The sequence below is a fragment of the Convolutriloba macropyga genome, unplaced genomic scaffold, assembly GCF_964194025.1.
Source record: "Convolutriloba macropyga unplaced genomic scaffold, txConMacr16.3 SCAFFOLD_2118, whole genome shotgun sequence".
Lineage (NCBI taxonomy): Eukaryota > Metazoa > Xenacoelomorpha > Acoela > Convolutidae > Convolutriloba > Convolutriloba macropyga.
The window spans coordinates 22416-37043 of NW_027453560.1; the positions used below are offsets into that span (position 1 = coordinate 22416).

Consider the following 14628-nt stretch of genomic DNA (forward strand, 5'->3'; position numbering starts at 1 on the left):
TCCAACGTCAAAAAATACTTGCTATCCCTGCCTTTCAGTATTTTGTTTAGTTATACAGTGTTTTTGTGCTCTAATTCTGCTCTAATATCTGATTGAGGTCAATTGTAAATTTCTTGCAAAACAACAAATAGCATAAAAAACTCTTTGTTAGCCCCGATGGTTGACAAAAATTGAGGAACGGGAAAGAAACTCACTTCAAATTCCAAGTATTGCAATTCTAGCACCAAAGTTTCTTTTTGAGGTTTTCTCATCAAGCTGTTTCATTTTTACAATATAATTCAGTATCTAATATTACCAATGTTTAAAAATTAAACATTTCTTCTCCTTAATAGCCCCCACATAATTAGAGCCCCATTGATGTAATTTCGCGGTAATTTATGGGTTTTACCTTGTATACTGAAGAGGGCGGGGGGGGGGGGGTCGATAAGGGTAAAAACTTACAAATTTTGTTTAACTTTTTTTATTAATTGTAATTGCTTATTATAAATGTATTTAAGGTACCCGAACTGATTTCAACGAACAAAACCCGAAAGTTTGTTTAACCAAACTAGAGTGAAAATTAAATTATCTTAGCATGGGAAAATGAAACAGATTTTTGGTTTTCATAGCCATTTTTTAATATCATAGTTATGTAAAATATTACAGAATTAATCACAAAAAGGCTTTTACAATGTAAATCAAATTATATCATAAAAATTAATTTCAACTACTTGCATGGCAACTATTGGAAGAATTCTAAAACCATTTCAGAGGTCGGATTAAAGGCTACAATAACAAAAAAAATTAGTTATAACTAGTTATAACTACAACACACTCACTGCTGGATTTTGCTTCAGATAACTCGAGTTAGTGGTCGTGTTTACTTGAGCTGCGCTTTTGAATTCAGTTTGTTGTTTCACCAAACTCACGTATTTCATTAACTGCTTTCTGTGTTTTTCGTTACTGATTCCAATTTTTTTGAGCGTTTTGTGGTCGATGTTTGTTTCTAACAACTCGTCCAAAAGATGGATTCCATTACTTTGAAAATTTTGGCTATACTGGGAAAGTTTTAAGTGCATGAGACATTCTTGCATAGTCCAGACTTTTCTCTGGACTTGAGGACTGCTCAGGGTTCCCTGTAACGTAGGGTATGTGTTGTTTGCCAATAAGTTCAAGGTCGAATAGGAAGCACTGTCTGGTTCCAAACTGTTCACGTGCAAGTTTCGAGGGAGTGTGCTGAAAAGCAACAAAAAATTAATCAAATTGAATACCTATTTTTTTATTGCATTTTTTAAGATCGCTAAATTAGCCGCTAAAAACTCCCAGAAATTGCGACAAAACAGTTACAAAATTGGAGGAACTAAAAATTTTAATAACAAGGTTTATTAACTTTTGGGAGCTCATTGTAAAATGCTCATTAGATTTCATCCCAATAAACCTAATTAATAACTTTAACATGTTTTAATTTATTAATTTAGAAAAGGTCACAAATTAAAACTTCACTCGCTAGTTTGTTTCAGTTCGTTAATTTTTAGTTGTTTATTGCAAACTAATTTTCATATATTTGTTACTAGCCTATTAATTAATTTATTTGACATTTACTAATTAACTCTTTTACTCTCCACAATTTGCTTCAACTCTCAAATTTCTTTCTTCATAAGTTTTATGGTGAACTTGCTAGGTGAGGTTTTTAATACGCCGACAAATTTTAGCCTAAATTAACTAAGCCGAATATAATGTTGCGAATAGACAATCAGAACGTTGTTGCACTAAAACGAATGAATGCCGTTAACTAAAAATGTTGACGATCAGAAATTTAAGAGAGTTTCAATTTCGTCTAAAGTTAGATTTAAAACACTAAAAAATGTCGTAATTCATCTAAACCCATTGACCTATTAGTTTCATTATTCCAATACAAACTAGTTAAATTGCAATTAGGTTTTATTTCAGCTAACTTTTATCTAAAATTGAAGAAAATTGACAGAAATTTTGAACTCAATAGCCGATTAACTATTTCACAATGAGTCAACAAAACGTCCATGCGAACAAACTTAGTGGATTTTAATTCGAATATTCGACTCAGTTCACTTTCGGCTAATTTGAACGCGTTTCAGTTTGCTCTTTTTTACGGTACGATAAAACGTAACCAAGTGTGAAATTTTACACGTTCACGCAAAAGGTGTGAAACTATAATTTGTTCGTGCTCACACAAACCTGCCAACTTGTTGAGCTAAAGCGTCACGCTGCTTCACAAAATGGTAGAAAGTTTGGCTAAGAAACGCAAAATTTGGCCTCCGTTTTTCGTCCGTTTCCCAACATTGCATCATCAAATTATACAGAGCCATCGAACAAGGTGTGTGGGTAATTGTCAACTTTTGCCCACAAAAAACTGCTTTTTGAATTTCTTCGGGGTATCGGTCAGCCCAGGGTCGGTCGCCTTGTGAAATGATTTCCCACATTAGCACTCCAAATGACCAGATGTCGCTGGATGAGGTGAATTTTCCACAGTCGAGTACTTCGGGGGCAAACCAGGGCAGCATTTCGAGCCATAGCTAAAAATAACACAAAATAAATTGGCCGATAATCGAAAACTGAAAAGCGTTTTTAATAAGTTGGATTCATGTTTCGTTTCAAAAACCCTTCTTGCTCCAAATCTTGCTGGCCAAATTTAACTAGAGCAGTTACAAATAAAAATTTATGTCGAGCTAAATCTACGCTGAATTAAATAAATAATAATAATAATAAATTTGTCTTCAGAACCAAATATTCAATCTTCGAATAATTAAACCAAATTAGAGCATAAAACGTCGCACTGAACGAATGCTAGGAAGAAATTTACCTATTTCAGCACCGTTACAGAGCTATTCAAAATTAGATTATATGTTCAAATTTCATTTAGTTACTTATACTGAGATCATTCAAGAGGAACAGGAAAAAGGGGGGTTTATTAAGCCAATTTTACGCACAAATGTCTAATTGTTTTTAAACTAAAAAACCTTTTTATAGCCGCACAGCGATAGCTGGGGCTATTATTGGCCTTCTCTTGGTTTTTTTTACAATTCAAAGAATTTGAATTGTTTTGGGGCGCTGTCTTTCTTTTTAAGATCTGTTCACACATTTTCATGATTTTTGAAGTCAAATTGGAATAGTGATTTTGGACCCGACGAAACAGGCAATGGAGCGAAAAAGCGAGTGGTTTTGCGGCGTGAAATTTTTTTGCTCTAAATTTAAAGTAGAGTGAGAAAACGGTGTTTGAACAAAAGTTCGCTTTCTCGCCAGTGGTTTTTCGTTCACATGCGGCAATTTCACTTTCAATTTTACTGTTTTTTCGATTTTTTGGATCAGATTTTTTTATAAATGGTTTTTCCAATCCATTCATAGTGTCCGTTTTAGGTCTAGTTTTTTTAGTCAATGAAAATTCTTTGAATTGTACGTCAGGACTTGTCCTGCTATGTTTTTTTATTTCGTCGTCGTGATTTCTGTTACAACCATATGACGTCACAGCCACTTTTTTTCATTCGTTCATGCAATTTCAACTGAATTGCATGTGCGACGTCACTTTTGGCTCTTAGTGGAGCGAGTTTTTTGTTCATGCGCGTGATTAAATTTTTGGTCACACTTGACTTACCTCACTCTCAAAAATGACTCCCTCGGTTTGAAATTGACTTTTATTTACTTTGAAGAGATAAGGTCAAATGGGTGTGTGTCACTCTAAATGAAGATTATTTGAGATCAGCTAATAGAGGCAGCAATAAATTATACAGATTTTTAATCAAAATATAACAGATCAGCCTTCAATGAAAAGAAGAATTTTTTTGGTCTTTCTTTTTTACTGTTTTTTTAGACTGCCGATCTATGAATCTATTGCGGCTATTTTCTGGAAATCTGCCAGCTATGTTCACTTTTTAAAAAACACGTTCTTTTTTTTCGAGCATACTACCAATACAAGTTTCCAAAAAATCTGATTCGATTTTGTAGTTGTCCAGAAAGGAGTGTAGCAGTTTTTTCAAATTCTTTTCTTTGCAGATTCTCAGACTTTTTATTATACCAAAGTCCAGAGTGGACAAGCTATTGTAGAGTATTCTCAATCGAACTGAGATTTGTTTTCGTTTCTTGCGTGTTAATTTTTCTTTGAGAGGTATTGTTTTGATTCTCCCTTCAGTGTCGAATAATCTGTCGATTTCCTTGTCAGTTATAAACAAGTTTATAGATTCACTAGGATGCTCTCTTCTGATCACTTTTGATAAAATTTTCAGAAGTTCGTACACGTGTAGCTCAAATATTGATGGAATTTTCTTTTTTGATCTACAATGTTTTGGGAACCCAAAAACTATTCTGATTAGGAGGTTTTGTTGATGTTGTAGTCTTTTTTTGGATTTTTTTGTACTTTTTTCTCGGAAAAGATGCAAGACTCAATCTTGTATCAATAAATAGAATAACAAAAAATTAAGGAAGTGCTGGACTTAATCTGATTAATTCGCGATTGTTCGAAGAACTAAAAGCCTGCAAATAATTCATGATAATTACAGAAATACTCAGAAGCCCTTGTAATGAAGCTTCATAATTTCGGGGAACATCATCCATTTGACAAAAGTTTCACTGGATCCATCGATAATGTTGCTATTATTGATGGCGCAATTGCAATTTATTGATTTCACCCATTGGCAAGCTAAATTGTGAAACACATCAATGCAACGGAACTATATCTTGCTCTTCAACAAATTGCTGTATCAATTCCCAACGAGATTGCCTTTCTCATCACATGTAGCAAAAAATTTTTGCTCTTACCAAATATGTCAAGTAATTTTTGATCTTGCCAAAAATGTCAAATGACTTTTTATGATATCAATATTAACAAGTGATCTTTTATAAAGCAAAATTTAGCAAGTGGTTTCTGATGTGGCAAAAGTAGCAACTGGTTTTTGATACTGCTAAATTAGACCAATGATTTTGATCTTGCCAAAAGTAGCAAACGATTTTTGATCTTGCCAAAATTAGCAAATGGTTTTTGATCTTGCCAGCACTATTAAGTGGTTTTATATTGCCAAAAGCAGATAACTCTTTCTAATCTTGCCAAAACTAGCAAGTAATTTTTGATCTTGCCATAACTAGCGAGTAATTTTTGATCTTGCCAAAAGTAGCAAGTGGTTTTTTATATTGCCAAAAGTAACAAATTAAATTTGATCCTGCCAAAAGTAGCAAGTGATTTCTGATCTTGCCAAAAATAGCAGGTGATTTTTGATTTTGCATAAATTACTTGAAGTTAAACCTGATTTTCAAAACCTAAATGTTTTTACTGTGGCCAAATGTTTTCAGAGGTAAAATTTTCTGCGTACAAGTTGTACTTTTCATTGGGAGGAAAACTGGGATTTTTTCCAATTGTGCCCCCCGTACGTTATGCAACCCCCATTACAGAGTACGTGTCATTATATGGTCAATTATTATGTAAAAAAATAGCACGTGCGTCTGGGGATTGCAAATAATATGCATCCAATAAGTTGAGGGGGGACAAACGGAAAAGATCCGAAAACTCTTTTCCCTGACGTAAACTAAGGGTGTATAACAGACTTTAAAAGAACTCTCTTTTCACAATCAAGCGGTGGTTCGGCTTTTGTTTTTAGATACCCTGCTTCTTAGATCAGCTTCTTAGATTCTGGGCTGTACCAATTTATCCTCTTTTTTTCTGCAAAAGTTCAAATATCCAATGCGAGTATAAAATATTCTAGACCAAAATGGTTCAGCAAAAATTAACTGGACCGAAACTTAACAAACCGAAAAAATAATTGTTCTCAAAAATTATAAAATGAGCGCTAAAAAATGGTTGATGACCAAAAATCGATGTTCATTTTTTTAAAAGCCATCAACAACCGTTAAACTTTTATTTAGCGAATGAATGTTTTTGTCGATATTTTTTCTCTCCCCTAGTGAGAAGTTACAGGACACTGCATGTTGTAGCTAATTTTCTAACTATATTTTCGAAAAGTTTCCTAGAAAATTATTTCCCGAAATTTTGTTCACTGTATCCTTAAATCCTTGAATCCTTGTTATGAGAGATATATAGAAAACATAAAAAAAACTAGGAGCATCTCAAGTCACGGCGTGATTCATTCATTACAACTTTCTGGTAGTTTTCTAAAGATTTCTTGCATCGCTGAACTCGCTTTGACATCTAAAAGTTGATTTTGATTTTTCAAACGCATTGAAAACATTTGATCAATTTTCGAGAAAATACGTGAAGAACTTTTCGGGTCACCCATTTTTTGAACGTGTTTTTAAACCTCTGTCGTAAATACACACACTCTTATTACCAATAGATATATGAGTACTTTACAATTGAGATCAATTGTGTACGTTACGAGGCATTAAAAGTGAGTTCTTCAACTTTTTATTTTTAATGGCTTCAATTTACCACTTAAAACAAACCAAAACAACTGGCCTTTTCAATGTGCATTGAAGCCTTCTGATATATCATCAAACGATTAGTTAATGGTTTTTTGAAATTATCTGCGAACGAGCATTGTTTAATATTTTCATTCTTTTTTCTTACATTTGGTTATAATTGCTATGTTTACAATTATTCTTTGTCAACAAATTGACACGTAAGTGACGTTTGCTAGTATGGTATATGAGATGATTATTATTGTTTTCACATCAATGGTTTTTATTCGACCCATACATAACTACTATACACTCAACAATAGGTGTGCTTAACAAGAAGTTACAAACAAAAAGTCTTAAAAATCGCCCCAAAACATAATACAAGTCAACTCTATTAAGATATTTTTCATGTCATTCTGTTTTTTATTTGCATCTGTTATCAAGTTACAGTTTCATTAAATGTACAGTACGTAAGCATAATTTATAATTGCTAAAAATAATTGCTAGAAAAAGATTTTTTCTTCTTTCCAATATTAGTACAAAAACAATGGGAATGAAAATTGAGAGAAAAATTTTTAATAAAAGGTTTCAAATTACAGTACGGCGTCTGCAGATAAACAAAATTAGGCTTTTATTCGTTCTCAGTTTTTCTTACAAACAGGCAACGCATGTATGGGTTTTAATTTCATTTTTTCTCATTACGAAAACAAACTGTTTGTTTTCACCTTGAAATGAAAAACTCTTAACAGTAAAAAAAACAGGGGAATTTTAGAACTAAATATTGTAGAGGAGGCTGACCTAAATGATTGGAGGGGGGGGGGGGGGGGTAAACAGGTGTCCACCCGCTGGGATTAGACAGTCCAAACATAGTATAATTGCCATTCACGCCATTAATTGATGCCCGCCTCCGCATCAATTCAGCGAACCGTGATTTTGGAGACTTGTAAAACCCCTATAAATCCACGCCTTAATTTGATGCCCTTGATTTATAACAGTTTTTACAAATTGTCTCGAAAAAAATTTCAAATCTATCAGACAAAAAATGATCAAGAAAAGACCACATAAAGGTCCAATGTGACCTAAACCATAGCTGCAAATATTGTAGCACATTTTTTTAAATCACAATTATTGAAAACAGTCAAACGTTTTCAAATCAGAGTTTAATGTTGAGATTGCCACAAAAAGTTGCAATCCCTTGCAACGTTCAATTTTTATCTGCCAATATTTAACCCATAAAAATTAAATCCTAGTTTAAAAGTGGTTCACAGCTGAAAGTTTTTTCCAATTTCTGTTTTTCAGACATACCTCTTTGGTCTCAATCGAAGAGTCCAGCAGTTCTTCGTCCAGTAAGGCTCTGTGATCGAATCCAGCTATTTTGGGCGTCCCCTCTTCCGTCAAATACACATTGCGACTTCTTAGTACCTGTAATCAACATCATTTTTTTTGAAACATGTAAATTTCTCAGAATATAACCCTAAAGTTAGATATCTACATGCTCTAAAATGTTAAATAAATTAATCAGCATTGTTATTAGTATAATAATCTTCAAATTGTGGCTGTTCGTTTTCATAGGTAAAAATAGGATTTGAAGGCAATACGAAAATTGTAAAATTTATGTAACAAATTCAAAAATTGAACTTCATCAATTTTGTTTAAAAAGTTTAATCTCCATTTAATGATAAATTGGTTCATTTAGTCACACAAGCTTACTGTGTATAAATTTATAATTATTCTAAAAACCCGAGAAAAATTGTGAACCTAAACAGGTTGTAATTGAATATTGGAATTAATATTGGAGTATGTAATTATGTAATTTTTAGCATTGTTTCAGTGTAAACGTTGTTTAAAGCAAAGCGCTTCCACTAATAATCCATTTGAAAATCTAGAATATTCTACGTCAGCCCCCTCGCTATGGACAAATTTTTTACATTATTGCCCCCCCCCCCCCTCCAGCCATGAAAGAATAAATTTTCATAAGGTTGCGTGCATAAATGTCCTATCAAATTGCCCCGTTACGTACAAACTGTAGCCGCTCCTAATTACAGTAGTTAAACCAAAATGGGCTGTATTTCGGGGGGGGGGGGGGGGGGGTAGAGGTGGTCGATAATGAGAAAATTCCAGCCCGGGTCGAGGTGTCACCGCTAAAAATCGCTAAAAGAAAAGATGAAGGTTTGCTGAGAATTTGGTTAAAAAATGTAAGATTTGCGCTCAATGCGACGAATGCGGTGAAAAAACTTTTAAGCAGTGAATTTTATTTTCAACGCTTATGCGGCGGTAAAAAATTTTTCACCGCTAAAAATCGCAATTCTTACAAAAAATTCACCGCTAAATTCACCGCTAATCTTACTGGTAAATTATGCAGTCATTACAGTGGAGATCTTGAAGATCTTAAAAATTGTGAAGATCTTAAAAAATGTGGAGATCGCGAAGATCTTAAAAATTTTCACCTTGTGAGTATAGCCCAACTCAGACAGATACTGCATACCCGTTGCAACCCCTCTCATAATATGAACCTCGGGTGAACATCTGGACAGTTTGTGGATATTATTACTGCAGTAGTTATCCTCCCCACTATGTTGGGAATCCATCCCCGATGAATGCAACAGACCGTCCTTCGCAGAAATCCCCCCACCGACCCCGGCAGTCATTGACCGACGTTGGTTCCACAAAGTGTTGTTTCTCAACGCCCATTCTAATGTTGTTTCGGCGTGTTCGTAAATAGCTATTTCCGGGTAATCTAAAACACGTGCATTCGAAACGTCAGATAAAGTTATCAAATTCTTAAATCTAGGGTATTGCAGCCGCCCCCCCCCCATTCCAAATTCAGTACCCCCCCCCCCCCCCACCCCCCGTTGGTCTAATATATACCATTCCCGACGGTGGCGACATTGGTGAGGAAAATGTACCGTATAAACAGGCCTCCGGGGGGGGGGGGGAGGGGGGGGGGCAGGAATGTCCCACAGTCTTACAATTTCCACAATTTTCTTTAGGGCTTTCGTTTCACGGGCGTCTAAATTAATTAAAATCTGTTGGCGATATAGTTTATAGTTTTCCCAAAACTTTTCACAGGTATTTGATTTGATTAAAGGCGGGAAGCAATAGATATGTAACGTTTTATTCAAAAAACCTGTGCGACTATAAATCAAACCCGACATAAAAATCAATACTTCCTAATAAATATTACTATCAACTAATTGAACTCGAGTGTAATTTTAATTTTGTTCCCAGCATATCCTAATTCAAAACATGAACAAATTCTCAAAGCTGAAAGCTGAATAAACAAACCAAAGCTTATAAATTTGTCAAAAATAAGATATTAATAAAAGTTTGAAGCCAAACGAATTTAAGAGCAGGATCCCGAAATAGGAAAAAGTTAGTAACAAGAATTGAACAAATATTAAAATTAAGATCTGTTTCCTTTTACGACTGAGAAAATTTTCTATTTTCACACAAAAATTTGGACCAACTGATAGATTTTATATTATACTAATTTTTAAAAGAAAACAGATCCTCAAGTAAGTACTTTTTAATTATTATTATGAGATGTGACTTGGAGGGAAAAGACAAGCGGGAAAAGAAGGGAAAATGTTATTATAACACGCGTGCGCTATGCATACCATCAGGCGTGGGTTCGATCCCCACCACTTTTAGAGGTGCTAAAAATTTTCTGCATGTCCGTTAATTCACTCTCATGCACATGTATTTATGTCCACTATAACTTTTCGATTTTTCTGGGCAAAGTTGGGACTTAAGTTTACAGAACACAATCAATTTATCACAAATTTGAAAAATAATGTCATACTATTCGAAATGACCTAAAGTAAAAATTATCGTTAGTATTTTTTTCCAGTAAATCAAAATGCAATATACGTTTCTTTTTTTAATCAAAAATTCACTTCACAATTTTTGTCCGTTTAGATAATTCGGTTTTAGCACTCAGCTTGAGCGATTGCTAATCTTGGTCACATGACAATTTACCCAACCCCATTTTACCCAATGGTATTATTATACCCAATGCCAATATACCCAACCTGACATTTTAGCCTTATCAAATTAAAAACATTTTAATACTTCTAACAATTTTAACTAGTTATAACAAAGTATTAGTTTGTTTATTTTTGTTTACCTTTTCTAACAATCCCGCACAACTTTAGAACATTGCAGTCATACGACAATTGAGCCGCAATCGCAATTTCGTTCATGAATGTTCTTTTATCAACGTATAGACCCATAGCGTGCATTGTATTGCTTTTCCCAGTCCCGCAACTTTCTATCGTACTTGTGCCTCCTTGTAGGTAGGAATAGCTCCCTCGTTTAATCAAGACAGGTACTTCCACAATTGAGGAGGAAGCGGGCTGTCCCCCAGCACCCATAACTGCCGGTCCGTCCAGAAATGTTCCCTTTATGAACCCGAAAGAACCTGAAATTAATCCGGATTTAAAATAGCAAATTTACAACACCCTTGACAGTGATTAATCATAAACAAGTTATAAATGCTGCTGGTTAAAATTAGTTGAACACGTCTAATTATGAAAAACTAGTAATAAATGTCAAATTATTACTTCATTTTTAATTTACTTCTGTCTGTAAAAGAGTGAGTTTTTTGTCATTCCGAGAAATTTTTTGGACTAATTTTTTTTTTCATATCCGCGAGGAACAAAATTGTATTAATATGTGCTATGATACATATCAATGATATGTAAATGATACAGTAATATCGTTGACAGAATCAGTGAACAGTTTGTTAGAAGAAAACGAAACCGTTGTTACTATTTTCTTGGATTTGGCCAAAGCTTTTTATTCAATATCTCACAAAATTTTTCTCGAAAAAAGTGCAAAATATGGATTTAGTACGGAATCAATTGCAATGCTAGAATCGTTTTTATCTAACAGAAAACAATGCGTAAAGAACGGCATTGAATATTCGAACTGGGTGTTTTGTCCCATCTCAATTTCAGTGCCATTTTTTTTTTCAATCGTTGTCGGTTAAGTCACTTCAGAGAGTTAATAGACAAATAAATTGGGAATAAAGGTTTGCCACCTGCGCAAAAAGTTTGACAGCGCAAGAGATCTATTATTGAAAGACAAAATTTCACCAGCAGAGCTTTTCATTAAAAACGTTTGTCTTCTTAAATTTTTTGACCTCCTCTCACAATATAAAGAGAGCAGTCGAGAAACCAAAAACTCCTCATTCAAGATTTTTGAAAAGTACGAACTGACCAATAACTCCAGAACTCTCCAGTACTTTCCAAAGAATAAGTGCCAATCCAAATGGAGTGACAGATCACTGATTGGAAATTTTGAAATTTTAAAAATTTAAAAATTTTTGCCAATTGAAATCCGAAAAGAGAAAACTAAAAATAATTTAAGGAAAAACTAAGCAGCGAAATGGTCAAACTGCATGAACGTGTTCCAATAGATAGACAAGTAAGAGGCTTTAGAAATTTGTTCTACTGAAGTATAAAGACCAAACTATTCATATATTTACGAGGCGATTTTGAAAATGTAAATATTTAATCAAACGTTTTTGTTGTGGTTATAACTTTAAATTTACATTTTTGAAGATTAAAAAAATATATTAATTGAATTTATATATTATTGTACCAGCTGTAATGATAGCAATCAAATGTATAGATGTACACCCGTTGTTATATCAATTGGTTTTCAACTTTAGGTTAACAATCCTATTAATTAAAAAATTTGAAATATTTCAATTGCCTTGCAGGGGAATGCATTATTTTCCCATTTCGGTTGCAAGAATATTGCAAGAGTTGAATCTTAATTGCAAAATTCTTGCAAAATTTGGATTTTTTATCCATCTTAGTGTACAATAACACACTATTTATTGGAAGAAAAGAACCAAGCCCGCTGAACCAGAACATGTAGCCTGCCACATAAAGTTGTAAGTTAAGCGAACAAAACTAATGGACAAAGTTCAAAGGTCAACCTTCAACTAAAAAGTGCAGAAGTTTTATAATCAACTTTAGTAAAATGAAGAAATTATGGGCTAGTAAATAAGCATTGATATTAATTTTCAGGCCTGAAGTTTTTTGAACATTCGCTTTCGTTGCAAATTTATGAGAGTTACCACAGTGGGAAAATGGGAAAATTAATCTTTGCAATGAAACTGCAAAAATTGGAAATGCATAACTTTTGATTACTTTTTTTCCTTTTTTTACTCCGATGCGCATTTGGTGACGTGCCTAAAGAAATTTTAAGGATTTGGCCAAAAAGACCCAAATTTTTATGACCGGCTAAGAAGGCCCGTTCTTTCATGCATAACAAAAAAAGGAGTTTAAGAGTTATAACTCAAACAAGTTGCCACGAAGGTACAATTTTATGACATATTTTGTAAACAGGCGACTGTTTATAACCCATAACAAAGACTCAAAGAGAACATTGCGCTAACTATTAATAACAGCTTGTTATTAAATCCCACAAGAAATAACTCAAATTCGAGTCAGGTTTCACAACGTAAACTTAGCTTTATTCTCTCAATGCCTGGTATTTGTCCAGATTTGATTAGTTTAGCGGGAAGATTTACTTAGATTGCGAGTGAACTCCCAGACCCACCCCCCCCCCCCCCCAGCAACTCTCGAACTCTCTCACTTTCAGCCCAGCCCCCACCCAAGTTTCCCCATTTTGGCGCGTCAAAATCTGAGCCCAAAATTCAAACAACCATTTTCTGTGAAACCCAATTCACCCGTTTCCTCACTCAAGATTTCGATATCAAAGTTCACACCCCCCCCCCCCCACCCCCAATTTCACCGCAGGAAATTTTAATCAATTTAAATTTCCCACAGAAACTCAATATGTCGTCCACAGATTGTTAAGACTTCATTTATGAATGGAATTGATATTCTAGGGCTTCGATAAGACGACACAAGTTGCATTTCACGCGACATTCTCGCAAACACGTGCTCAAAAGTTGACCAAATTAGGCAACTATAATTCCTTTAGAAAGGTCCTGTTATAATGCATTCTTGCAAAATTGAACGGGTAACGATTTGGGCACAGGTATATGCTATTGGCTATATGTATGGGGTATCTTGAGTGGGTTATTTCTCACCCTTGGAAATAGCGGGGCTAATTAGCGTAATGCCAGGAACTAAGAACGCCACAGGAAAAATGTATCCCAATTTTTGTGACAATTAGTAAGACGTAAATGGCATTTGTTCATTCTTATTTCATTCATTCAGCGTATACTACGTATCAATGTATTTAGCCCGGGGCTAAAAGCTCTCTATAATTAATCGTGTATCGAGTATTGATTTAGAAAAAATGCCGAAAATGTATTTTAAGCTCATTAAGGGCATTTTGTTATCTATTATTACAACGTCCAAAATGTGAGCGAAACCATAGAACGCTGTAAGAGATGCCGAGCAAAAATCATTACTTGGAGCACATTAAAATTCTACTTTTTTTCAACTATAAAGTACTTTAATTGCAAATTTGTTTAAAAATATATTTTTCATTTTGCCACGAAAAATAAGAAAAATTTGCTAATATCATGCAAACTAATTTTGAAATGAAGAACAAACTAAATTTAACAAAAAGATTTAAAAACCAGCAATAAAATGCTTCTTTTTTGGAATCTATAGCGGAAAAAGTCTTGAATCAATAGTTTCAAAATCTTATCAACAAGTATTTAATATTGAATATCAGATACAATATCTAGAAATTTATTCTATCATTTCAAATGCGATCCAAAAAAGTCACCATTGAACTGCGTTTTTTTAAGTGCAGAAGATAAATAATGTGTTTCTAAAGAACCTTCGGATCTTTTCCGTTTGTGCCCCCCCCCCCAGAACTCTATGCAAACCCACCCCCAGTTACGGAGCACGTGTCTTTACATGCTAAATCATGATATAAAAATATGGCACGTGCGTTGGAGGGGTGCACATAATCTGCACCCACAAAGCCTGGGGGCACAAACGGAAAATGTCCGAATTTTTATGAAGATTGAACTTGAGGATAAAAAATGACCTAAGGTAAATAAAATAAAACGAACCTTTGAGTTCACAAGCCGAGTATTCGGACTTGGTTGGAATGGTGAGTCGCTCTTCTTCGAATTCGTTCACGTGACACTCTGCAATCAGCTGTTCTGCACAGGTGGGCTCTGCTTGGGTCGGGTCCACAAAAGCAGCCCCACCAATTGGCACTTTCGTAACTGAAAAAAAGGGAAAAATTTAAACTTTTTGAAAATTTTATTCATTTCGAGTGAGACCACTCATTTTGATATAATGGTTTGTAAATGCCGTGTTTTCATTC

The 14628-nt window shown here is 34.3% G+C and overlaps 1 protein-coding gene across 1 annotated transcript; it reads right to left on the reverse strand.

Annotated features, from left to right (window-relative positions):
• Positions 1-583: 583 nt before the first annotated feature.
• LOC142358373 (uncharacterized) lies at positions 584-14527 on the reverse strand (the record flags this gene model as incomplete). The annotated part of the gene is made up of 7 exons (XM_075409778.1): positions 584-1215; positions 2194-2531; positions 7663-7779; positions 8805-9094; positions 9975-10013; positions 10484-10777; positions 14369-14527. Coding segments are annotated over 7 exons (1649 nt in total), but the record flags the coding sequence as incomplete, so codon positions are not given.
• Between the last annotated feature and the right edge of the window lie 101 nt (positions 14528-14628).